This window comes from Colossoma macropomum, unplaced genomic scaffold (assembly GCF_904425465.1).
Source record: "Colossoma macropomum unplaced genomic scaffold, Colossoma_macropomum, whole genome shotgun sequence".
Taxonomy (NCBI): Eukaryota; Metazoa; Chordata; class Actinopteri; order Characiformes; family Serrasalmidae; genus Colossoma; species Colossoma macropomum.
In genome coordinates, this window is record NW_023494799.1 from 12,773,054 (window position 1) to 12,800,331 (window position 27,278).

The 27,278-nt window shown below is 39.4% G+C and overlaps 2 protein-coding genes across 2 annotated transcripts in view; one reads left to right on the forward strand and one right to left on the reverse strand.

The window, feature by feature from the left end:
- Nucleotides 1–5,706: 5,706 nt before the first annotated feature.
- mrpl45 (mitochondrial ribosomal protein L45) lies at nt 5,707–11,941 on the forward strand. Its single transcript, XM_036587359.1, has 8 exons — nt 5,707–5,833; nt 7,620–7,815; nt 8,027–8,144; nt 8,579–8,677; nt 10,971–11,019; nt 11,193–11,342; nt 11,470–11,643; nt 11,763–11,941. The coding sequence occupies exons 1-8, from the start codon at nt 5,771–5,773 to the stop codon at nt 11,859–11,861; spliced, it is 948 nt and encodes a 315-aa protein (XP_036443252.1). The 5' UTR covers nt 5,707–5,770; the 3' UTR covers nt 11,862–11,941.
- Nucleotides 11,942–13,685: 1,744 nt separating this feature from the next.
- The window catches only part of si:ch211-156l18.8 (probable G-protein coupled receptor 158), a 28,298-nt gene continuing 14,705 nt past the window's right edge, over nt 13,686–27,278 (reverse strand). The window contains exons 5-12 of the mRNA XM_036587269.1: nt 26,899–27,110; nt 23,620–23,688; nt 20,991–21,100; nt 19,713–19,951; nt 19,260–19,398; nt 18,255–18,357; nt 18,003–18,152; nt 13,686–17,460 (exon numbers count right to left, since the gene is read on the reverse strand). Coding sequence (XP_036443162.1) covers nt 14,350–17,460; nt 18,003–18,152; nt 18,255–18,357; nt 19,260–19,398; nt 19,713–19,951; nt 20,991–21,100; nt 23,620–23,688; nt 26,899–27,110 — 4,133 coding nt within the window. The 3' untranslated portion in view covers nt 13,686–14,349. The remainder of the gene's footprint in view (nt 17,461–18,002; nt 18,153–18,254; nt 18,358–19,259; nt 19,399–19,712; nt 19,952–20,990; nt 21,101–23,619; nt 23,689–26,898; nt 27,111–27,278) is intronic.

Sequence of the window (27,278 nt, forward strand, 5' to 3'; positions counted from 1 at the left end):
ACTCTAGTGAAATTCATCAGTTATTCGTGTTTAACCGGTCATTCAGAATGTGAGTACTTTTTTTAAATTCATGTTTACATGTTTTTATGTCCACAAGACTTTCTGGGCCATGTGACACTTTCCTCAGTGTGGTGATGAGATTTCAGTGTAAGCATTAAACACTTGAGCTTACATAGCTGGGCGTACCGTAAATATTGATGGTTTCCTATGGGTTTGATGGAGGAATACAGCACCACTTTTTCTTTTTTCTGTTTTATTTTTGAACAGTTGCATCTGCTCAGGGTTCTGCTATTAGATTAATTCACCAAAGGCATTTTTTTAACAAATGGTGCAGTTGGAAATGTAGGGTTGCATTGCCCTCTAGGAAAAACTGCATAAACTTGCTAAACATGTAAAAGCAGGCCTCGCAAGACACTGTACACAGAGTTGAATCTCCCAGTTCTAGTGCTATTTTCTGATGGAGCAACTTAACTCTTCATTGCTCCATATATGCAGTACAGACTTTTCACAATAAACAAAACTCACTGACGTCACCTTAGAGTCTCTCTTTAAGAATGTGAAATGATAGTCAGTGAATGATAAATGGAGGAGTGATACTCTTTGGAGACTTCAGCAAACAATTAAAAGCTTTATTTTAAACTCTATAATTATTATGTTATCATTAATTGTTTAATACTGCCCACTAGTCTATTAGTGACCTTCAGCCCTTTAGTAGTAAGGTAGTGCAAGCATTGATACTGGAAAATAATTTTACCAATAATGTAAACAAAAGTAGTTTAATATTTGGGGTGGTCACTTTTCACATTGGGAGCACTTTTCACATTGGGAGTGTCGGCTCAACCCATTTTTTTTTTCTTCCCTGTGGCTAACTGAACAGATGAACAGCTAAATTACCTGGACACAGGGTATACTTATTAAGCTTTGTGTATGCGTACATGCACCAAAGAAATTTGAATGACTAATGATACTGTCAGAGCTTCCTTCGGTGGGGAAAAGAAAACATGATAAAAAAAAAAACTGGGCTTATGTTTTTTTTATATAAAAATCTACAATCTCTCCTTTTAACAATGGCACTGTAGCAGTGCCTCTCCTAGTCCCAAGTCAGCCTCCTGCCTATTGCTAGAGAATGTGATGTATTTTGTCACTGGCCAAAAATTGCCTGCTTTGACAGGAAGGGATCATTAGACTTACATTAGACTGACATACGAAAAAACCAACCACAAACCGCTGTTTTTGTGTACTGTGTAGGGGTAAGTGATATATTTTTGATTGCTTTATGACAGCTGCTTTTTAAAGCTAATTTACTCACAATTTAGTCACTGCCTATTCCACATGCTAGGTGTTCCCAATCACATGACGCTGCTAAGCTTTTTTTCAGACTGCTGCTAACCCAACATCAGACGGCTCAATGCACTTCGAGGAGAACGCCAACTGCCAATTCTGTGACGTCAGCTAACAGACACCTACACTGGTAGCAGTATCATGCTGAGTGATGGAGGGGAGCCATCCTCCCCACCCAGAGAGAGTGAGGTCAGTTACGCTCTCATGGACTCCCGGCCACTGACGGCTGAGACATTGGTGGGAATGAAGCTTGCAAACTAACGATGAGGGCCAATGCTTAGAACGATGTTTTCAATCTTATTGTCAATTTTTGGGGTAAGTTTTCATTCCAACAAAGCGGAAGCACAACTGAAGACTGAGACCAACTAAATAAACACGTGGAATCAAATTTGCTCCTCCTTGTTTGTAATGAAAACCCAAAGTTAGGTTGGACACCCCTGGCTTAGACAGCCATATAATGTCATTATTGAACTATTTTATGTTGTACTCTCAGAAAATGAGTTATTTTATCTGTATAAAAAGTATTAACCGTTTACAAATTAACCAAGACGGGCCGTCTACCTCTCTCTGCTCCCATATCCCTTTCCCCATCTCTGCCTCCGGGTCAGCGCTGTTCAGCTGTTGTGTAAATTCAGGTTCAGTGGTCTACGCTCTGTGAACTATTTTGTCCTCTTTTTTTGTATTCACTGCAGCTTCACTGTATCGTGTTGTCATGTTAAACAACAGAGAGTGAGTGGTGGTGAATGAAGGCTCAAACATACAGGGGAACTTTCTGGTGGATATTTACTTTTGTAATGAGAATACTTGCACTCAAATGTATTTCTGAGAGAGAAAAAAATCCACACTTACACAATAACGCCTTTGGGAACGTTTTGTTGTGGATTTAGACAACTCTCTCTCGGGGCTAACGTTAGCTAACACAGGTAGCTACTAAAGTACTCAAAAAACTACTATAGGTAACTAGAGGTAATTGTAAACCAGTCTGCTTTATGGCTTAGAATTATAGCGCTTGCTAGCTTCAGATGTCTGGGTCATGGGTATCGACTGCCATTGGCCTCTGCTTCAAATCTGGAAGAAAACAGCGTGACCCACCCACAAAAACCCTTTGCTGCTGCTCAGTCATGAACAGCAGGGGCCGCCTGAACTCCACTGAACTCCATTTTTCCGAGCTCAAAAAGTGCACCTCATTGCTATGGAAGTCAGTTATGGACTTAAGCTGTACCATAGCCGGTTAAGAGTGGCCCATCCACTTTCTACGATTATATCAAAAACATGACTGCAAAACGCTGGAGGGCGCCCACGAGCAAGAACATGAACGGGGGTGAAAGGAGCTAAACGGATAAAAATGAAAAGTTAAAATAGTTTCTAACCACTTGTCCAGGACCTTCCTTTAATTCTGGAATGTAAAAGGATGTATTTCAATAAAAAGCAAAGAAAACCTACCTTTATAGTTCCTTTATTTCTACAGCAAATGGGTTTTGGGCAGGATGCCGGCGTTGCTGCTACTTGAGTGCTGATTGGTTGGCATTACTGCTACTGAGTGCTGATTGGTTGGAATCACTGCTACTGAGCGCTAGGTTGGCCATCTGATCTGTTCATTGGCTGAGGGAAGCGGTTCGCTATAACTGACGTCATTAACGTACATGAGGCCCCTTATAAAGTCCTGTAGCTGGAGTTCAAAAGAACTCAGAAATATAACAGCAGTGTAAAAATGTTTTATGCTGTTCTTTGTTCAGGTAATCTATTCCTCTATATAAAGATCTTTAAGCGTTTACAAACTATAATTTTGCTCAAATGCTCCATATTATTCCTTTCATTTTGGACTCGCTCGGGAGCGCCCTCTAGCGTTTGACAAACCCGCAACACGTGACTGAGTGGCAATTCTCCTCACTACACTTTCTCTGACTAAACGTTCTTTTCTTAGCTTTTTATATCGCGGCTTATGTTCCATTTCGGTTGAGTCATAATGAGGTTTAAATTTTTTAAAAATAAACACAAGCATTTGCTTTAAAATGTTGGTCTCAATGACAGCGTTAATTGGAATGGAATGCGGATACGTCACCAATGTATCTACTACGTAGTAAGGTAGTCTATAACGCGTTACTCTGTACCTAATGTGAGATGGCAGGATCTGTGCAGTTCAGCTCCTGAATTGTAATTTACTGAGTTGTGCGTTTGTAATGTTTTTTTATATGTCTCTTGTCTTTACTCTTGTAGTCCACCTGGATCGTAGAGTTTCAAGTCACATCGTAATGATGACCTTCACATGAAAAGGTGCAGTGCAGGTGGGTGAAAGGATCGAAGTTGAGAAACACAGTGTCCCTGACTTGCCAAATAAAAATAAATTCTATCCCTGAGCATCTACAAAACTAAAATCTTGGAGGCTAAAGGGGGGGCTAGCTGAATCATTTTTTACAGAGGTACTAAAAAGATCTGAGTTTGAGTGGGGAAAATGTGAAGTTTGTGCTGTGGTAAAACCTTCGACACAAATACCTTTTTGTATCATTTTAAAATTAGCCACCTAGAGGAGTTAACCATTTTAAAAGCATGTGGGGCACTAGGCAAAAGTAGGCAGTCACCTAGGGGCCCATGAGCCAATTAAGGGATCTATGAAAATACAAATGAGATACTATGTGTGTTGATGTTAAATAACCTATTCTGAGATAAATGGTCATTTGTGATTGTAGCGTTTATTTTTATCAATGCGAGTCTACCCCTCAGTCATGGTTATAATGGACTGTTCCATGTTGTTACACGATGACACTACTGCATAAAGACAGAATGGTATGAACGAGACAATTAACCGATACATTATGGAGAGGATGCTTTTTGTGTATCCTGCCTTCCGGTCATTGACCGCTGTGATAGGCTCCAGCACACCCCTGCGACTCGGCATGAGTGGTTTAATACATTTTTGTGTGTGTATGTGCTTGTTTCAGTGTTGAGAGGGAAAATCTAAAAAACTTGCAAAAAAAAAAGTGCAGCAGTGAAACGCAAAAATGAGTGTCACATCACTCCCAGAGCTAATTTCTGTTCAGTCATAAGTGCTTCACAGGCTCAGCAGACTGTACATAATGCTAGAGTTAACGTAGGTATAGATGGCTACAGTGTTGGGGTAATTACTCAAAAAACAGTAATTCATTCCAAGTTAATCATAAATCCTCTCCAACTGCAATGGTATTATATTACTTATTCTTGGAATAAGTAATCTCCCTACTCATCACTTAATTTCTATATTACTCTGTACCTAATCATCTTACTATATCGGCAGAGCATATTTCTTTAAAAAAAAGCAAATATCTGCCAATATAGTGAGATAATTTTCCTTCATAAAATTACTCAAAACAAGTAAAACAAACAAATAATTAAATAAACGTATAATATTGTAGCATGTTTTTAAGAAATGCTTTTGCATGTTAATTTTAGGTTATGTGTTCTTTAGCCCTTGTTGCATTTGGTGTGCTAAGGACTCTTATTGTAGAAGGCGGGGCTAAAGTGCCGCCCGCGGGGCTGTGTGTGTGTGTGTGTGTGTGTGTGTGCGCGTGAGCTGAGGGAGAGCAAAGAGGATACATGAGACCGAGAGCCGCCATGTCAAAATATTTCCGAGAACGAAGTCACGTGGTTTTGGAGAGCGGGAGGAGGGGAAACATTCCCCCTTAAGCAGACAACAGAGACTCGAGTCCCCGATCACACAAGCGGGAAATCCTGCCCATTTCTCCAAACTGTAGGAATTACACTTTCCCCCTTTAAGATTACAGTGACGTTTGGCCATTTTATAAATGGTAGGGTATTGTGAGTATTTCAAGCATATATACGTATTTTTCGATGAGCTGGTTTTAAGAAAAACCAGTTTTGTTTCGGGATTGTTCAACGCGCTGCCTAGTCTTTCTGCAAAGACTGCTGCTGTTGCCCCGGGAGACGGGGGCGGGGCGAAGCGGTTGACGCAAGACTTAAGCAGACAGGAACTCCTTTAAGCCCTTTTGACTTGAATAGACATGTACCATCTTGGTTTACCCTATATGTATTCTTTGTGGAGAGAGAGCGAACTATTAAATAAAGGAAAGCTTTGCGTTTATGTACAGCGTAGCTGCGGCTTGTGCGGAAGCGATGTCTGTTTTAACAGCGGTGAACGCTTACAACCGCCCCAAAATGAGAAATATTAGATATGTCGACTAGATTTAAGACTATTTCAGCATTTTAAGACATGTTCGCAGTGTAAACGGATGTGTAACGTGGAAGCACAGAGTCTCAACTAATTTAAAAATGTGTATTCCGAAGACACCGTTCCTGTCTCTTGCGTAGAGCCCCGGATTCACTAAATCCGCCGCCGATTCCAGCGCGCTAGGCTTCATTATTCGCCTTTCCACTCGGCGGCGCTATTGAGGCTTCCACGTATCTGGTAACATCATAGAAGAAGTTGGGGACGATCATGGCGACGTCCATCTGTAGGACGTTAAAATTTCTTAATCAGTCGACATGTAACAGTTTAAAGGTATGGAATTATACGCTTATTATAACGAGCGCATTAGTGCATTACTAATAATATGCAGCACTGTTTGACTTTCTGGGCGATCACAGAAACAGGTTGCAGGCGGAGAAGTGACATTTCGCCTAGCACGCTTCAAAATGATGCAGCCCGGACAGCTGGACGAACAGATATTTAGTTTATTACATTTGCTTGAGTTTTTTATTTATTTTTTATTGCAGTTTAATATGCCAGTACCTTTTTTTTAATAAGTAGGTTGACATGAATCAAATGTCACAGCAGTGAACCTAAAGGTGTCTTCTGAGCTTTATATGTGATGTTGATGGTAAACTAGTCATAAATATGAAAGAATAAGTTTTCTTTGGGGACTGTTTTGCCTTACAACGCACTGCATGTAGCCCTCCGCCTTGAATGGGCTAAAATACATTTTAAGCGAAAACTTCATCATAAAACGATGTGTCAGACATCAGGCAGTGTATATCTAACCATTTAATTTTAATAACTTTCTATGAGGAAACTCACAGAAGCATTAAACTCTTCAGACATCTGATCACTATCACCACCACTGTGAACGATTCTGACTCGATAAGTTTCTCTAGAATGATTTTGTTTACATCTCAACCATTCAATAATGTAGATTTTTTAATGTAAAATTTGCAGAGTTCTCCTTTTGTAATCACAATACTTTGTTCTTTATTGGGCAGACTGACTTCTGACTTGCGGCAACTTGAGCCATGAAACCCACCATTTCCTTTTTTTTCTGTAATGAAAGTGTTTGATGTAGGATTAAAACAGTATTAAAGTTTCAAATACTGTTCACTTCTCAGTGACAGTCCACATGTGGAAACTATTGATTCATTATTTTTGTGAAGTCACAAAAAAACAAATTATTTACATATATTCACTTATTCAGCCTACAGCAGTTTAGCCTCACACATTCACACTGAAGTTATAAGGAGTGTTTATAAGGTTTTTGAATGAGGCACAATACAGGGCAGCCAATCAGAGCTCATTTACATATCAGTCTTAAAGGCACTGTATACCAAAACAGTCTGTTTAAAGGATAAAGAAAGGTTGGAAGATGGTCATGTAAAAAATATGACTGGTTTTGCAACATAAAACAACACAAATGGTATTTGACGCAGGACTGGAGTAAAATCTTATTACGTTAATTTGCATTTAAAATCCTCCTTTGTAAAGGCAGCATTTGGAGGTACAAGGTTTTTTTTCCGACAGTGGTCATATATGGTGCACATCTAACTGGAAGAACTATTCTTACTTAGTGGTGGAATATAGCCCTTAAAAAATACTCCAAGCCTTGTGTTCTTACCACATTTGTTTCCAAGAAGTGCCAGATTTCAGGCAAACTGTAGAAATACTAATTTTAATTTTTGTCGAATATGAGCACATGTTAAAGAATATTACTGTAGTGGGTTATAATCGGCCCTGTCATTCCAATACTGATGCCTCACTGGGTTTTACTGATGCCAGTATCCAATATTTTTCATGTACATTATGTTAATGCTGATATTAATGTTTATAAAATGTAGAAATTGGGACTGCATCTACCTGAATAACCATTGCATGTAAATATACCACTTATTTTTAAAGGGTCTAAGCATTCTGCTCCTCTAAATTACCAAACATACATACATAACGGTTTGAAATATCAGTCAAATCTAAACATCTGTCCAATGCTTAAATTTTAGAATCCAGTATGATTATGCATAATTAATTTTTACATCCATAAAAGAACACTTGATGAATTTATGACCTGTGCCTATGAATCCAGGCTGTCGCACCCTTGCTGGACGTGCAGTTCCCCCAGTCTGTGGTGATTCCTATCCGGACAAAGAAGCGGTACTTCATCCCACCCGCAGTGGGCCTGAAGGAGAAGAGCCATGCAGAGCAGGAGGCAAAGGCACGGGCTGCAGGTGTGGTCATCAGGCAGGAGTACATGGAGAGAGCCATCAACGTTGCATGCACAGGTACATCAGCTTTAGGGTTACTGTCAGACACGATCAATGTCAGTGTTTCCTGTCATCTCTGTAGAGTTTCTGGGTTGGTTTGTGCGTGTTGTCATGGCCTTTGTTTGTCTTCAAGTCCACTCTGAGTCATTTATGACTGCTTGGAGGGATTGGGCTGTCTGATGCTTTTTTCAGCGCTATTATTTTTTCCCCTGCTTTATATGATTGATAGCTGGAATCGTTGATCCGTACGTCCCTCCCGAGGGCGATGCTCGGCTTTCCACTTTGTCCAAAGAGGGCCTGAAACAGCGCGCAGAGCAGCTGCGACAGAGTGCTGCCTCACAGTTGGCGTAAGAATCTCTGTTTTATACATGCCTTCAATACTTTATCTAAGAGTTGCCAGTTTATTAGGAACATGTGCCCCTACCGTTTTGGCATCACTGCTGTGTTTAGAATGAAAATATCTGGTCATCTGGTCAGTGGTGATCCAGTGGTGGTCCCTTTGATGGCCAGGGTAGAGAGTGGCTGATAACATGTACAGCAACACATAAGCTATAGTCAGTAGTTGTACCTCCAAGTGCACCTATAGGGTAGCTATAGCTGATAAAATGGCCAGTGAGTGCAGATCCAAGGTAGATGTTCCCAATAAAATGATAACTCAATGTGTAATGTGGTATTTCATGAAGTATATGTTTCATGCGCTGCTATTATTATGTTGTAAAGCATTGGCTTGTAAGAGCATTACGTTAACATTTCTCATTTCTGTGCTGATTTATTTCCTTAGGATACGTAAAATAAAGGATCACGATTCGGAGTTTTCTTCTAAGGACTTTGCTGTGCGAGCTCAGGAAATCTTTATTGAGGCTCATTTGGCCCTGACCCAGTAAGAAGTGCATTCTGTTTTGTTTGGCTCTTTTTCATGGTACCAAATAGACTTTAAGTTGATAGATAGATGGATGTATAGATAGAGAGACAGACAGACAGACAGATAGATGGATGTATAGATAGAAAAAAGTGACTTAATGGGGTGCTCAGGTGAATTATTCTCAATAAATCATGGAGAGTCATTAAGTTGCTCTTTAATAAAGTGCTGCAGCAACACCAGGTTCACTTCACACTAAGGCTGTCTTAAATATTGTATTTAAAAACTGCCTTTATTTCAAAGGCAAATCTATTAAGGAATTAATAGAAAGGCTGGGGCATAATAGAGAAAGCTATCCACACAGAGCAGCCACAGCTTTCATCAGGCATGACCCTTTTAAGCATTCTTAAAAGCATTCCTTTTAGAAGTAAAGGCTTTTTGTGTCCTGCTTGGTGTTAAGTGAACTTGAAGTATGTGAACCTTTTGGAATTTTATGGTTTTCTGCATTAATTTGTCATAAAATGTGATCTGATCCTCATCCAAGTCAAGTGTATTGACAAATATAATGTGCCTAAAATAATAACACAAAAAAATATGATTTTGCAGGTCTTTATTGCACACACTCATTCAACATTTAAAGTGGTAGTGGAAAAAGTAGGTGAACCCTTGGAATTAATAGCTGGTTGACCCCCCCGCCTTGGCAGCAATAACCTCAACCAGGTACTTCCTGTAGCTGTGGATCAGATCTGCATATCGTTCAGGAGGAATTTTAACCCGTTCTTCCTGGCAGAATTTTTGTTTTTCATAAGCCATTCTGTTGTGGACTTGCTCCAGTGTTTTGGGTCATTGTCCTGTTGCATCACCCAACTTCTAAAGAGTTTCAGCTGACGTACAGACACCCTCACATTATCCTGTGGAATTTTTTGATACACTTGGGAATTCATCTCCCCTTAATGATTGTAAGCTGGCCAGGCCCTGATGCAGCAAAGCAGGCCCAAATCATGATGTTCCCTCCACCACACTTTACGGTTGGGATGATATTTTCATGGTGATGTGCAGTGCCTTTTTTTTACACAAGATGTAGCGCTGCATGTTCTTTCCAAATAGTTCAATCTTAGTTTCATCTGTCCACAAAACATTTTGCCAGTACCGTTGTGGAGTGTCAATGTGCTCTTTTGCAAACTTCACGCGTACAGCAATGTTCTTTTTAGTAAGCAGCGGCTTCCTTCGTGGTGTCCTGCCATAGACACCCTGCTTGTTCAAGGTTTTACGGACTGTAGACTCCATGAACACAGATGTTAGCCTGTACCAGTGACGCCTTCAAATCTTTGGCTGTTACTCGGGGTCGTTTCTTTACCTCATTGATGAGTTTCTGTTGTGCTCTTGGGGTCATTTTGACTGGGCGCCCACTTCTTGGCAGAGTAGCCACAGTGCCAAATTGTCTCCATTTGTAGATTGTTTGCCTTACTGTAGACTGGTGAATTTCTAAAGTCTTTGAAATCACTTTGTAACCCTTTCCAGCTTTATCTAAATCAACAATTTTTGATCGTTTTAGATCCTTTGAAAGCTCTTTCTGGCGAGGCATGGCTCACATACGCGTATCCTTCTTGTGCAGAGCAAACTCAAAAAGTTTGAGTGGTTTTTATCAGTCAGAGTAGCTCTAGTCCACACCTCCAAACTCATTTTCTTAACAAGACTCCAGGTATGCTAACAGCTGACTCCAATTAGCTTTTTTGAGATCATTAACTCAATGGTTCACATACTTTATCCACTAGCACTATGAGGTTTTTATGGTTGTTCTCAATGAAGACATGAATGATCAAAAAATTTTTGTGTTATTATTTTAGGCACATTATATTTGTCAATACGCTTGACTTGGATGAGGATCAGATCACATTTTATGACAAATTAATGCAGAAAACCATAAAATTCCAAAAGGTTCACATACTTTTTCTTGCCACTGTATGTATGTATGTATGTATATGTGTGTGTGTGTGTGTGTGTGTGTGTGTATATATATATGTTGTGATGATGGTTTTCTCATTTTGGCCAGAGTGCCCCTTTCAATCTTGCACGCTAGTAACATAATTTTAGCTGCTAGCAAAAGATCAGCAGGAAATCTTCCAGATGCCATTCAAATGTAACTTTAGAGGATTCAAAAGTCTTAAACATTCACATGCCTGAAACTCACAGTCTTGGCTTGTCGCTGTTGGATTATGATTGTATGGTAATTTGGGGTAAAATTATAACTTTGGGTGTCTGTGCAATACTTGTACATTTAGATTTGTCCTATTCCTTGTTTCCCACCTTGTAGGTTTAACAAAGAGAAACTCCATTCTTTGGTCACAGAAAGGTGTTACCCCGTATGTATACCACTTTTTCATAATTAAGCTTTTGGAATATGTAATATTTAGGGAAGATTGTGATTATACAAGCTGTGTACATTATATAAATATTACATCAAAACAGATTGACTGTTTTAAGTGAACTATTGGTTAGTCTCTTGGGCACATCATGAGGGAGTTCTGTGTTGTAGGAAATGGTTCGAGGCAACCGGTATAAAACGCTGCGCTGGCGCTTTATTGAGTCATTGGAGCCGCCACGGGTGGTTCATGCCCGATGCCCTGACATGGTCAGCAAAGGCAATCTGTATGGTCAAGTGACAGTCCGCATGCACTCCAAACAGGTGAGTGAAGCACGTTCATGACTGTGTATGTTTCCCCCTGTAGAGTCTGCTCTTCAAATTTGAAGGGCATAGGGCTTTTTGTAGCACACAACTGATGTTTTTATTCTGGGGTTGTGGCGTCATTCAGACACTGGCAATCTATGACCGATTTGGCCGGTTAATGCTGGGAAATGAGGAGGAACCCAGAGATGTTTTGGAGTACCTGGTAATGGAGAGGCACCTGGTCAACCCCTATGGCCGCTGGAGGCTACATGGCAAGATTGTGCCTGCCTGGGCTCCACCTAAAGACCCCATCATTAAGGTTTGAGAGTTTAATGGTTCTTTCAAACTGAATTTATGTTAAAAAGGCAGTAGTCATTAATATCTCTTTCATGTTTCTGTTGATCAAATCCTTCACTGTATTCTTCTTCCCCTTTGTAGACTGTTATGATCCCAGGACCCAAGCTTAGGCCGGATGAGGAGTTTGATAGTCTCAATTATGAGGTACCCAAGCCCATTGCAGTGCAGTGGCACAAATAATCCAGAGGGTGGCGCATCAATCCCCTATGTCCAGGCTCAGTATTGACTTTTGAAATAAACTATTTCCACTAAATATCAAACACTGCGTGACTGTCCTTCATTATCACTGAAATGGCTTTGCACTATATAGGGAAAATAAAAGGGTACAGTTATCCAGATAATATATTAAACTGTAGTCAAGAATGTTTGGTATTGTATGTTTGTTTCACAATGACTGCTAGACGCTTTTTAAAAAATATAAAAATACATTTTTCCCCCTTATTTGGACCTTTGGCTATCCAAAATCTGAATGTTAATATCATAAAAAAGGTATGTGATGCCAAACAAATGCTTCATTTTCTTTATTTTCATTGAAAGTTTTACTGGAAACAATCAGAAAGGCTCACATTCGAGTCTGCACTTTATTGCAGTGAGCATTTATTGCAATTAATTCCAAAACTGTTCTGTTTCTACGTAATAGAAGAGTGACAATTTTTGTTGATTTGCCTTGATTTGCTAACAAATGCCAAAAAAAGCTTATAGGCGTAAGCCAGCAGGATCAATAATGAATGTACTACTAAAACAATTAGGGAGTCCCATTGAACATACATTTCACATACTGAGGACAAGACTGAATGCAAAAAGGTGTCCTAAGGAGCTGAACTGAAAATGACTGCATTACAAACTTGGCAGAACATTTACCAGATATGAGAGTCAGCATCTAGTGATGCCTGTAGTAGTAATTCAGTATTTGCCGCTTAATGCTTTCATTAAATGGTGGGACTATGTATAAAATGGCCTGTGATACGTTCACCCAGGGGTTAAATAGGGCCGGAGTCTTTGCTTTGTGTGAACGTCAAACAGAACTAAGGTCCAGTACTGAACTATTTTGATGTTATTCCGTGTTGCACAGAGGTGAACCATTTCACAAGTATTCTGGATAATCTAATTGTATCTACCCCCAGTTTCTTAAAGACAGCAGACAGCTGTCTTTAAAAAAGGACAGGAAGTGTTTTTGAGCTAAGATGGGTGGACTGTTCTGAACAGTTCAGTTTTCTAGATTTTGACTTTTGTTTGGATTTTTGTCAGAAAGGTATCATTTATTTTGATAGAATTTTGATGCCGGAATTGACAGATAAGGAATTTAATTGATTTGATTTATGCCAGGTAGGCTGTTCATTTTGATCACATTTTCATGATGGAGGTGCTGAAGACTCTAAGTTATACTACTTAAACTATATTGATCCCATGTTATTCACACCCTTTATAAAATATAGTGCTCACACGCTTCCAAAATCACAATTTAGATGACATTCTGGACTTACGGTCAATTTTTCAAATGCGCTGGAGTACAGAGCCAATACCACTATACGTGTGAAAGACTAGACTAGATTTTTACTCAGGTTTCTTAGCATGATTCTAAGCCATGTATTGTTTAAATGTGCATGCACACTTGACCTACCACCAGTCTCTGACGCTGGCCAATTCCAATGGAAAACGTACTTATGTTTACATGTACATTTCAAATGTTAAATGTTACTTAAAATTGAACTATTGGCATACAAAACCTGCCTTAGCCCAGCTTATCATTATTATCAAACAACTGTGATTCCTGAACATAAATATTGACTGAGGACTGAATATTATAGTGTTGCAGACGGACGTTTGGGCATGTTTTCCTTCTCAAATTCATAGACAGACCACTGAATGCAAGAACTGGAAATGGACAATAAGTCAATGACACAAAGGCTGTTTGAAAGTTCAAAATAGTTTGTTTATATTTACATTTCTTTGTAAACAAAACAAGTCTGATAATAAATACATACTTATCAAATTTAACGTAAACAAAATGGCTTTATAAATTGTTCATGATTGCAAATGGTCTTGGACATTCCTGAACACCCTTCCTCGGACATACATCACTGTCATGCCAGTTGTTTAGTTAATGATTGCATTGCATGTAGTTTCAGAGTTGGTTATATCACAGAAAGCAGCTGCATTCAGCATAAATGAACAGATGTAGAATGCATTTCCACTAATCTTAAATCAGAAAAATAAAACTTAAAAGTTCCTCTGACAGATGTTCGCTCTTAGTGTTGATCCTTTGATCAATATCTGTCTGTTTACATCAGTCTCTGATTTGAAGGTGATGCAGAGGTGGGGCTGGCAATTAAAGAGACTGCACTGTCATACAAACACAAAGAAACACAAAACAATACCAAGTTCAAAGAGGGACTGACAATAATTTAGGACCAAAGGGGGATATGCACTTAGGTGGGGAGACCAGTCCATCACAATGATTTTCAGTCTTGGCATATTGCTTGATGAGCTGAAATTTGAGATGGACATTCACTATGGCAGTCTTCTTTAGTGGCCTTTACAGTATGCCAGATGCCATGAATGGACATTATATATTTACTGTGGAGTATGACTAGTGGCCCATTTTTTTAGAATTTGGTTTATGTCGCTGAAGCTAAAAGAACAAGCACAGTGCTAAATAGTTCACAGCTTATAAGTCAGGTGGGAAAATAAAGGCCTCTGCAGCAGTTTCTGCATCACCTTCTTCCTCTTCTGGTATTGGTTCCTCCCATGTAAAAACATCTGAGTTGTTATCATGCTCTATTATGGGTGGTTGTGATTCCCCGTCCATTTCCCATGGACACAGTGCATCACATCGAGTCAGAGGCCGATTAGCTCTTGCCCCCTGTGCGCTATGTGGACTAGTGTCTGCAGATAGTGGCATATCTGTTTTCCTTCTCTCACTTTGATCAGTGCTGTCCTCTGCTTTTGCTGGTGTTTCAGAGGCTGATTCCAAGTGACAAACATCTGTACAGACACTTTCTTGCATTTGTGACTTTTCTGAGTCCTCTGGTTCCTGAGGACGTACATCTGCTTGAGGGCTGTCTTGACTCTGAGCTGGTTTGGGTGACTGTTCTCTTTCCTCGGGGCAAGTATCAGCACAAGCGCTGTCTTGTTTCTGGATTTGCTTTTCTGGCTCACTTGTCTCCCATGGACATACATCAGAACGAAGACTTGTTTGTTTTTGGCATGATTTTACAGGCTTTTCAGTTTCCACTCCACTCGTTTCCCAAGGACAGACTTCAGCAGAAACAACCTCTTGTTTTTTGACTGGCTCAGTAGTTTCCCAAGGACAAACCTCTGCATGTACAGATAATTGTTTTAGCACTGATTTCTCTGGCTCCTTGGTTATGGCACTACACTTTTCTTCTGCCTCCCATGGACATACATCTGCTTTCTTAGTTGTGGACACCTGCGAGGTTAATCCTACACTTTCTGTCCCAGTAGGTGGCGATTCAGGGAAATCCCAAGGACAAGTTTCTGCTGTGTTTGTGAGCTGTTTTGTTAGTTGGTGTGGTGTTTCTGTAGTTTTCCTGACTACAGCTTCTCCCGATTGTTCTTCAGCATCGGTTTTTGGCTTCTCTTCTGATTCCCATGGGCATATAGTTGAACGAACACTTTCTTGACCTTGAGCATCTGTGACATCCGATTGAGAAGTCTCAGGGAAGTCCCATGGGCATGCTTCTGCAGTACTGGTGAGTTGTTTAGTTAATGAACGTGTTGTAACAGTTGCGCTCTCCTTAGTTGCATCAGTTTCCTTAATTGTTTCTGGGCCTTGCCCTGTTGTGTTCTCTGATTCCCAAGGACATACATCACCATGAATGCTTTCTTGATGTTTGTCTGCTTCACTTGTTTCCCATGGACAAACATCTGGACGAACTGTCTCTTGCTGCACTGGGCTTTTCCCATTTGGTGCCGTTTCCCCTGGATGAGTATTTACATATATAACTCTCTCAGCTGGTTTCATTGCTTCTGAAGGTGATTTGGCTGAATCTTGTTTAACTTGAGAGGTACTGGTATCTGGCACATCCCAAGGGCACACTTCAGCCTTTATACTGCTCCGACGTTGTTCTTCCTTAGATTTTTGACTGATACTAGATGCCTCTTCTGAGACTTCCCATGGACAAACATTTAATAGGTCTTTTTTCTCTGTTGTCATTTCTGTTTGTTTGCTATCTACTTCCCAAGGACAAACGTCAGCACGTGAACCCTTGGCTTGTGATTGATCTGGTTCCTCCACTTCCCAGGGGCAAACATTAGCAATAATACTTTGTTGATGCACAGCCTGAGTTTGGTTTGGTACATCCCATGGACACACTTCTGCTTTTGGAATAGTTAGCGAAGGTCTAAGCTGGTGCAACAATGATTTGTTACTGTCAGTACTAAGGGTCAGAGACAGTCTGTGCTTGCTGCCCTGGTTTTGTATTATATGTTCATAGGGGTTTTGTTTTCTGACCTCCATTACTATCTCTTCTGACTCCCATGGGCAGACATGAGTAGGAGCACTGGTTTTGGGGCTCCTCTCTGGAGAATCGTATGATGATAGTCTTATCGCCTCCTGTTTTACAAGACAAGGTTTTGTATCGATAGTGGTCATAGCTCGTCTTGGTGTTTGTGGTGTCCTCCTTCCTGAACCTGCAGCACTGCCTGGAGTCAGTTTCATTGATGTTGTTCGGGCCTGTTGTGATGTGTCCTCTTTACTACTGATTTCATTTCTACTCCTATCTTTGCCACTTCCTTTTCCAGACACCAGTCCCCTGGCTAAGAGAAGGCCTTGAGTAGCTGAACGGAAAGAGAAACCACGGTGGTCCTTTGGCTTGGCAAAGCCATGTGGTGATCCTGGAGCACTGGAGGAGATGGGAGGTTTTGGCCTTGGAGAGTCAACATCTGTGTCTACTACATGCCCTCCCTCTGCCACAGGGGGAGGTGGGGGAGGCAAAGCTTCCCACGGACAGACATAGAGTCGGGTGGGTGACGATGTAGTCTCAGGTGCTGGGGGTTGTTCCTGAGAGAGAGAGTATGTGACATGTTTTTGGTTTGACAGGTTTTTGCCAGCAGGCTGCTCCTCTTCAACCTCCCAAGGGCAGACCTCAGCCTTGTCAAATGACAGACAAAGCAAGGCATTTGAGGTTTGCTCCTTTATAGATCCCTGTGGTCGATGAACCTTTTCTGTGCTTGCTTTGGCTGCAAGGGATGTGTCCTCCATGCTTCTAGTGGGACAAAGAGGATAATGATCTCTGTGCTTTTCTGTGAAACTGAGAGACTTCTGAAAACGGGTGGAGCCAGGTTGCAGAAGGTTGTTGTCAACTGCGAGATTGTGAGCACTGGCTGACTTGCAAATAAGTAGTGCTGTGTCGATGGATTCAGCCTCAGAAACATGTGAGGACCTCTTGTCCAAGGAGTTTCTCATCGAGGATTTCCGAGAGCTACCTCTCTCCTTCTCTGGGACATATTCATAGGCACTAAGGGACTTTCGCATCTTTGGAGATGGCAGCCTTACTGTCTCATTCTTTATACTGGCACTGTCAGGAGTTGCCATGTAAGATCCGGACCATTTTCGTGTTCCTCCAGCCCCTGAAATATCCTTGTCCTCACGACTACACTGCCGACTCAGACTCTCTGGGATCTCAGCTATGCGCTTAATAAGGGATCGGCCAAGTGTAAGCCGAGAGCTGCGCTTCTTCTGCAGGTGTGGGTTGTTGTTTGCCATCTTTTTGGTCTTGTGGACTTCCAACTGTGCATAAAGTTTCTTCAACTCATCCTAGTGCCAAAGTAAACGGTGCAAAGAAAGGGGTTCAAAAAAGAAAGAGTTTGAAGGGGGCATAGGAATGGTGTTGATGATTATTGTTGAGAGAGCGAAAGATTCAAGGAGAAACAGGCAGAGGAAGAAAGAGGGAGAAGAGGTCATACAATATGAACTGATGAACATGATGATTAGCATATTTTATCATCTTATTATAATGAATCTTATTTTCACACTTTCATAGGCTAAATAAAGTGTTAGTAGATGTTGCTTGAGTTAGAAAGGGTTTATTGTTTATTTATGGTTAGTTTATTGTTTGATGGGCATAGACACTATATAATAATATCTGCTCTTTTGCCAAACAATTATACATTGTATACTGTATATTTGAAAATGTTATGACATTTTCAGCACTGTTATTTGTAAAAACTGTCCATCATTAGCAGCAATTATAATTTTAACACTGTCTCTTGGCATATATGCAGACATTATCATACAGTGAGCCCCAGAGAGGTTGTTTGGGGTTGCTAGCAGGGCTGCATGGGGGTAAAAGAGTTTACCCGGATGTCATCAGGGTCCAGGCTGTGGTCACTCCAGCAGGCAGATGTAAAGCTGCTATTAAGGTATGAACATGAACGCCGAAGATCCACCTCATCCTCATACACCTCTGCTGCAATCTCTTCTTTCACAGGTCGAGAAATGTGGAGGAACTGAAACAACAAGCACATTTTGAAGCATCCTAATCTGTTATTACAAATTGAACTCTGATGTATGCATATAACTGAAATGGCCCTTTAACAAAGGAGAAGTACCTTAGGAATGAACAGCAGTCCAAGAGTTACAGTGATTGTGACATGAGTATGGGTGAAGAACAGCAAGAGCATCCAGTCAGGATGAAGAGATGGCCTTGCAAATCTAAGAATGGCAAAAGTTAGCAATACATTCATATCAGTACGTCAGATTACAAACCTCAATTCCAAAAAGTTGAGACAGTATGTTAAACGCATATTAAAACAGTGATTTGTACATTATGCTTCTGTGTTAGATATCACTACATCGGCTAAAAGTTAAGACTGTAATATGCATAGTGGAAGATATGTCAACAACGTCCAGAAATGCCACCGACTTCTCTGGGCTCGAGCTCATCTGCCATGGACTGATGCACAGTGGAAACCCATATTTTGGTCTGACGAGTCAGGCTTTCAGGTTGTTTAGGGAAATAGTGGACATTGTGTTCTCCAGGCCTAAGGCGAAAAGGACCATCCAGAAAGTTTCCTGTTCAAAAGCCAACATCTATCATTGGTATGGAGGTGTATTAGGGCCCATGGCAATTTGGACATCTGTGAAGGCACCATTAATGCTGAAAGATATTTTTACACACATTGTGAAGCAAAAAATCATCACTGTCCAAGACAAAACTAGTATCTCCACAATGGTAACTTCCTTTACTTTTAATGTAAGTTAATGTAAAGAGATTTCATTCAAAGTAATTTTGCAGCATTTCTATTGGTCCAATCATCATTTTCAGAGATGTCCATGCTTATTTCAACATGACAATGGCAAGCACTTTTTGGGGAATGTGTTAAAGACATTATATTTGGAATGAGGGTATATTTAACATAAAAAACAATATACATAAAGTAAAACATTAGATATCATAGTTTTGTATTGCTTTCAACTTAATACACATCAACAGAATTTAGCAATCACTGCTTTTTGTTTTATTAACATTTAACATACTGTCCCAACTTTTTTGGAATTGATGTTTGTAGCTTATTGCTTTTACTGAGCATGTCAGCATGACATTGACTACTTACCTGAAAAGATGAAATATGGCAGAAAGGAGTAGTTCGTTGTGGATGGCAATGCCCATGTAGCGAGGCTCATGGAAGGCAGAGGGCACAGCCTTCACTGCTTTGCAGAGAAAACTCCCCCAGCACAAGAACAGCAGCTCCGCTGAGACACAGAGAGACAGCAGTCAGTTTAACATGTAGCCATTGTTTGATGTGCTGTTTTGCTAGTTGAGTATTTTAGGCCATGGATTGTTGATTTGCTACTCATATCTAATCATTTCAAATAATGATTTTGAAATAAGCTTGAAAATCCACTGGATTAGTTTTCATCAGTTATTTAGTCAATCTCTTGATGGCTCCTCTTAGCATAAAAGAGTCTGGTTGTCAAATGCACATGGTTCCATAGGCCAGTGTTATTTGTCAAGAAATAAGAACATAAGGAAATCATATGGTTATGATCCTGCAAATTTCACCTACCAACAGCCATCATGTAATCCCACCGGTCCAAGTCACACACACTGAAGCCCTGCCCATCCGAGGTGGTTGATGTAATCAATAGAGGAACATTGCGGTCTCGGTTTTGTAGGACCCCTGCAGTCCAAGCGCATAGGAACCAGCTCACGGTGAGCACCATCACTCCCAGCATCCTCAGGACAGTAGTGCTAGACATGTAGGGGACTCTCTGAGCAGTACGTGACAGGAATACCCTCAGCACCCTGAGGAGATGGAGGATAATAGTCAGAAACAGTCAATGATAATCTCTACACTTCAGATTTAGAAAAATTGGCAGACTTTTTAAATTTGAATGATCAGACTGGCCACAACCAAAACCTTTCACAAGTGGAAGGTCTTATTTAATGAAGCAAAAATAGGAACATGTATATGTTTGGAATACATTTCATATGCAGTCATTTGCAAAAGTTTGAGCGCCCCCAAATTGCGCACTAAAATTTGTAGGAAAAAAAGCCATGATTAAGTTTGCTTCCTGTATTTTCACGTAGAAAATCAACAAAACATGCAGGTGCACATTAATGTTCAAACTTTTGCATACAACTGTAGTTAGTTCACAGACTATGTTGTAAGGTTTTGCTGAGGATCAGTGGAGTGACTAGTGCTGGGACCCAGCACAAAAAAATGTAAAAATTAATGCACCCATAATTACTCTTAATAAATAAAGAACTGACAGTATAATTTAGTTGTTTTTTTGCTATTGGCCATGTATGAAGGTTACATAGATTCTGAGAACCTTTGCTGCATGACGTACATAATTTAAACATATTATTTGAATGGAATAACGTTGATCTTTTAAGATTTTCCAATTATATATAAAAACGTATAATGTTGCAGGTTGTGAAGGATCCATACGAAAACTGTTGCCATAGATGAAATGAATTATGAACAGGGACATAAGCAGACGTCAGGGTTGATGGAAGCTAACTGGTGAAACAGGATCTTTCTGTGAGTCACGGGTGTACAATTATGTCGGTATCTATATGAGGAGCCTAGTAAAGATTTACCAGGCCCCCCTGCCCCATGGGCCTTGGTGCAATTGCACTCTCCACCCCTCTCCCCCAGTAGTTACCCCACTGCTGAGGATCCTTAGAAAGGTGTGGTGATTCTGCTGTTGATTTCACAAGCAAAATGTGGCCCAAGGGTGTTTGGGTGGATGCTGAGTGAGTACTGTTCCTCAGTTGGATGAGATGGGTGACTATCAGGTTTTTTGAAGGGATTAAAGATAGCCTAAGCTGTACAGACCGGTACATTTTCAGTGTCACAGTTCCATAAACGATGGCAAAGCCAAGCAGACGGACCCATCGGAGCAGGATGCACCGGAACGTGCTGGGTTTGAAATATAAAATGAAGACCTACAAACAGAGATATATATTAATGTTTTTTACAAACTAATGATCAATCTATCTGGAATAATTCAAAGGATAGACCTTCTGGGCACAAACAATACAAAACTGGGCAAAAAAAGAGACCACCCTTTATTTTTTTAGGAAATATAATCCACTCGAATGAAGAGGTGGAAAGTGAAAAAAAAACAGGAAGTTCAACATTTTTTTCATAAAATATAACCTTGAAAAACCATCAGATAAACTGTACATCAGATAAGCAGAAAATCAAGCTCCACTCTTGCTTCAGCAAAAAAAAAACAGTTTTCTATCCATCTTTCCACTATGAGAAAACAACTTAATGCTATGAATCTGAAAGGATGTGTAGAAAGTTTTTTCTGAGAAAAGAAAGTAGACAAAAAAGAGGAACATTTGCAAATCAAACAAAGACTGACCACCCCAGAGTCCAGACCTCAACATCACTGAATGTGTTTGTAATTGCCTAGATTATGAGAAGCAAAAAATACATCAACTTCTAAGACTGATCTTTGGAGGTGTGGAAAAATATCCCTGCAGATTTCTTTGAAAAACTGAAAGCAAGCCTCCTGAAAAGAATGGAAGCTGTAATAAAGGCCAAGGGAGGAAACTTGAAAACTTTGATATTATGTTTAGTTGTTGAAGCTTTTGTGTAATTTTCTGATGCTGGAAAATTAATAACTTGTAGGGTGGTCTCTGACTTTTGCTCAGTGTCGTTTCTAGATGTAGAGTAAGAATGATTTTCAGAGGCTTAATATGGAACACCAACTCAAAGAGTTTCAACAGATCAACTGCCACATGGTTCCAGCCTTTGCCTCATGAACAGTGTGTCCTGAGTTGAAAAAAAAATTGATATCAGTTGATAAGTGTTGTAGTCAAGACTGGGACACACAGAGTCAGAGTAATTAATTAATTCATATACAATAATAAATTATATAGCCTAAAATGGTTAATTATTATTATATTATATTATTATTACATTAGTATTATAGCCTTTGTTATAGCTTATATTATATTATAGCCTTAGTCAAACTGTCATTGTCACTGGAAGCGGTGGTGAGGATATTCTCTGTTCCTTTCTTCTCTACAACTTATTCAGAATTATTATTAAATGAATCAATAAAAACATAGTAATAGTAATATTCTGATCTGATCTACTGCAGTTTTTTAAATACAAAAATTCATTACAATACAAACATTTAACGAAAGCTAATTTTAAATATGGCAAATAATGGGCCTCATTCACCAACTTCTTCTCATGAAAAAAATTCTTCCTAAAACCCACTTACGCAGTTTTTATGAGAACTCTGATTATAATGTTTTCTTATTTGCAATTTGAACAGAATCTATGCACACTCAAGAGCACAAAGATGCGAACAATTATGTGATTTAAGAACACATTATGAATCTGACGTAGACTTTTTCTTAGGACCTTTCTCAAGAATAAATTTAAGAAAACAGACATTGGTAAATAACACACATTGTCAATTATTTGCAAAAATGAAACATTATATTTATATCAACCTTATTGATTGTTCTGGCTAAACGTTAGCTAGTTATGTTTACATTTTTAGTGCAAGCATAACTGAAATAAAGGAAATACATAGCTCTGGGCTTCTTCACATGCATGGAAACTGAAAATGAGTAACTACAGCTCTTTGCTGTTTGCTCAGGGGTCTTTTAAAATAAGGCTTTGAGACCCAACAACTTACACCTTCACTCAGAGACTAAACACAGTGGATATGTATCTAAACATGTCGAATTGAGCCAGAACTCCATTTGCAATTTCCCTCTCTTCAGCCTGAAATCCAGCACTCGGCAGCCGCAATTGCGTAAATCCGTGGACGCGTTTGTTCGTTTGTTTGCACTGCAAGTTGCAAAAGATTGGGAACTCCTGATACAGAGAAAACACTGTTTTATTCTGTTTAATCTGGTTTTGTTGATATTCAATATTAATTCAGCTTACAGTTACCTCAGACAGAGGCATCACACTTGGCTGGTCCTGACAACAATTTCCAAGTCCACCTTATCCTGAGACCAAGACTGCTCGTTTATGGTCTCAAGACCAAGAGTGGACTCAAGCACTACAACACTGTCAAAAGTTTTTTTCCTGTACAGAGAGCTCCACACAGCTACAACAGGATAAAATACATTCTGAACCTTTTTTAATAGTTACTTTTTTGCAGTTAAATATTTCATACTGTACTGTTTTTTACTACGTGTAACTTATCGTATTTTCGAGTAACTTACAACATGCACCAGGCTTTTTTAATAATAAAACTTGATTAAAATGATTCAAAATTTGACCACTGACGTCAAACATCCCAGTGCATATTACAGCTGATTGAGAAGGTGGACTGTCATCATTAAAGTAAGTTTGAGTAACCTTAGGTTATGCAATGCCTCATTCATTCTCTGCCCCACCAATCCTGCCCCTGCACCCATTATGAAATAATCCCAAAATGCAGTGCTGTAATCTGGAAAGAAGGTGCCGTTTTTAATCTCACACTCACAGGGAAGTAAAGGAGCAGAGACCCAAACAGAATCATCTCCAGCAGCAACAGACCTGACGCTCGGATCCGCTAACATGCAGAAGTGGACCAGCAGAGTGGAGGGAGATTCAGGGAAGAGGAGACAGAGATAGACAGAAAGAAGGATTAATTACAGCCATCTACAGTGCAGTCCATAAATAATGAGAAAGTGAGGTCAAACTGCTATTTTTGTTGTATGATAAAACATTTTTTTTCAATACAGTTTGCTGTGTTTGCTGGTGGGGTGCACTGACTAATCAGAGGTACTTGCACAAGGTCTTGCACAAAAAACATTAGTTTCAGTTTACACTGATCAGTTTGGTTGGATGTTTGTACTTAAAACAATGAATTCAAATGTACGGGAACTCAACTGATTTCAGTAACGCTCAAGTAAAATACAAGTCTTCCATAATAATACTTTAGTATTTTAATATATTATACACTTTCAGAAAAAAGGTACTCTGCAGGTAATTTTTTGTTCATCAATGTACAATGTAAACATACCTCAATACCTTAAAGGTCCAACTATGTAAATAATTTTCCAGGGTAAAGGTGAATATTTGTACCTTTTCATAACCTAATGTTTTAAAACAGAACAGTAAAATAAAAAGCCTGGAGACAAGACAGGGTTTGCAGAGTCAATTCAACTTAAAAAAATAATAAAAATAACTGCAATGGATTACAGCACAATAACTAAAGGTATCTATCCTGCACTCTCAGAAATAAAGTTACGAAACTGTCACTGGGGCATTACCTCTCTTGTCACTGGGGTGGTACACTCAAGGGTACATCTCAGTACCTTTAGTACAGGGAATATAATTGTACCATAATTCATTGAAAGTTGTATTGACTCCACACACCCCATCTTGTCTCCAGGCTTTTTATTTCATTGTTCTGTTTTAAAATATTAGCTTAAGAAAAGGTACAAACATGTACTTTTCACCTGGGAAAACCTATTTGAAGTACACAATTGACCTTAAAACTACTGTTCTACCTTTGAGGGTACATTTACATTGTTTGTACCTTGATGAATGTACCTTTCTTTCCAACAGTGTGAGGGGTGTCTATCATAGTTTACTGAGAGTGTACAGTAACAAAGAACATTGCTGAAGTATTTTCCACTCCTGTGGACAAGCATAAGTAATGGAAAAATGAATGTAAAGAATATTTACTTTCACAAATACAGTCATTTAGCAGAAGCTCTTATTCAGAGCAAACAGTAGAATCATTCTTTCTTCACTGTAAAACAGAGGTCTGGAGAGAAATGAGACAGCACTTCAGAAATGAAGTGTAAAAAGCTGCAGAAGGCTGTTAACTATTGCATGAGGAGGTGACCTTAAAGGTAATTCCACCCACAAATGTGTTCTTTTGCAGCAACTGTTGCGAGGTTCAACATGCTTTACAGAATGCTGATCTATGTCTAACTGAACCCAATGAGAAACTGTAGCACAGTCATTTCTTTATTAAATTGTCAAATACCTAAATTTAGAGTGCGTAATTCAAATTACATTATTCTTTCATGCACGTGAAAGGACACAACTTTTTTTGTAGTTTCAATTAGCTAGAATAGCAATGGAAATAGCACTGAAAACTCAATGTTAGGCAGCAACTTTTAATAATGATCTCTGTAAAGCAAAAGCATTTAAGTAATATATTCACAGTTTAAATTTTAAGGGTAAAGGACTGGGACAGACACTTCCCAATAGAAATATATTTAGCTATTACTATCTCTCATTACGCACTGGGTTTAAATAGATCGTAACACTGTGGGATTGCAGATTGAACTAATTCGGTAGAATGGTCCATATATACATATACATGTATAAAGACTCCTAATGGTCATGGGAATGTATTGTAAGCTAAAGAGCTTAGTTGACTGGGCAGTATGGACTTTGGGATGTACTCAGATTGCAGGACGATATGAAAACACTATAATGGCAACAAGAGCACTGCACGGCTAAGATAAGATTACGCTAATACAAGCAGTCTGACATAAACACTGAAATGCAGATATAATGAACGCATCTGCCAAAGGGATTGGGAAATGTGATTTATTGCTTTCTGCAGGAAATTTAGCAAAGAGAGAAAGAAATTATTCTGATAAGGTGTAAAAAGGCTTTTTTTGAGTATGATTTCATAATCTATAATATCTTCACCTTCAGTAATTCCTATGGAACTGGGCTATAGTAACCTATAATACTTGTGTGGTATCCTGCGGAGCACTACAGTAGTTGTCTGAACTCACAATAAAATATATTCACTGTAGGAATCTGGTTATATACTATACACACTTAAAGATAAAGGTGCCAGAAAGAGTTCTTTGAAAAATGCCTTTTTAGTTAAGGAACCTCCATATAATGGAAAGATTCTATACCAATTAAAGTTGTTTTCTTATATAAACTTGTTTTATAGAAAAAATTCTACTATATGCTCAGGCCAAGAACCATTTAAAACCTCTGTTTTAAGAGTGTAGATCTTTTACTTTAGGGCAATTTTGTAAAAAGAAATGAATGAAGCAGGATTACTAAGTCCTTAGTGAAAAATATGCTAAAACATGCCTAAAATATTCATTCAGAAGTCTGAGCTTGCAGGTTGAATTTTTCAGACTTCAGCATACTGCTTTCTGGATTGACATCATAATAGAAATTCAAGAGAAGGCTTGGTTACTTGCAATTGCATATTTCCACCAGAGTGGTCTCCAAATGTCTAAACTTACTAGCGCTTCTTTTAGATCAAGATATAACAATAAGAAACTCTAACACCCTCTTATCTAATGAAATTTGCGCATTTGCTTAAATGTAGCTAAATAAAGGTGATTCCACAGATTTTCAAGTTTTTTGCATAATTTATTACTCAAAGTCAAATGGTCAAAATGTGAACTGGTTAATTGCAGAGAAACTTGCTGGGTTTCTTTGCGGTGGTGGTGACAGGAACCACTAATGTTGGTAATGGTGACATAGTGGTAAGTCTGGAAAAAAAAATGTTTTCTCTGGGGCTTTTTTGTCTTACTATGACAAGCATGTACCCCTCCACCATGCAGGATTTTTAAGTTTTAGTCCAAAAACCTATCTCAAAACTATTTTAAAACAATGTCTCAGGCATCAGGCAGGGTATTTTTAATCATTTCATCTTAGGTTTCCTGAGGTAGCTTTTAGAGACATTAAACACTTTGGACGTCCTGTCAATTCAGAGTTTTTCCCTAATAAACCCCTTTTTTACAGAGAAAGACCAGGTTAATAACCTCCATCCAAGTCAACTCACCCTGGTCCTGCGGCACTGATACGCCCTCAACATGCTGATGAGCACTAGGGCCATGAAAAGCCCCTGTACAGCCAGGACTGCCGCTCTCAAGAGCCAGTCTTCCTGCACCCAACAGGGGGAGCCGTCCTTGCACTGCTTACAGCCAGGCCAGCAGGGCAGGCATATGGGCAGGTTAGGGTAACAAACCCGAGTGTCATTCACACCACCATCCACTGTTTCATCACACAGAATCACAGGGAATAAAAGTAGGGTTAGCACTGTCCTGACAGCAGAATGTTTGAAGATAATAAGGTATAAGCCCTTATATGTATGTTTTTTCACTTAAACATTTGAATTCCTCACCCTCATAAATACAAAACTAACATATCAGTTGTATGTAT

Coding starts and splice junctions, on each gene's coding strand:
- mrpl45 (XM_036587359.1), top strand. CDS start 5,771: ATGGCGACGTCCATCTGTAGGACGTTAAAATTTCTTAATCAGTCGACA. Junction 5,834..7,619: donor CGACATGTAACAGTTTAAAG/GTATGGAATTAT, acceptor CTATGAATCCAG/GCTGTCGCACCCTTGCTGGA. Junction 11,343..11,469: donor TCCGCATGCACTCCAAACAG/GTGAGTGAAGCA, acceptor GGCGTCATTCAG/ACACTGGCAATCTATGACCG.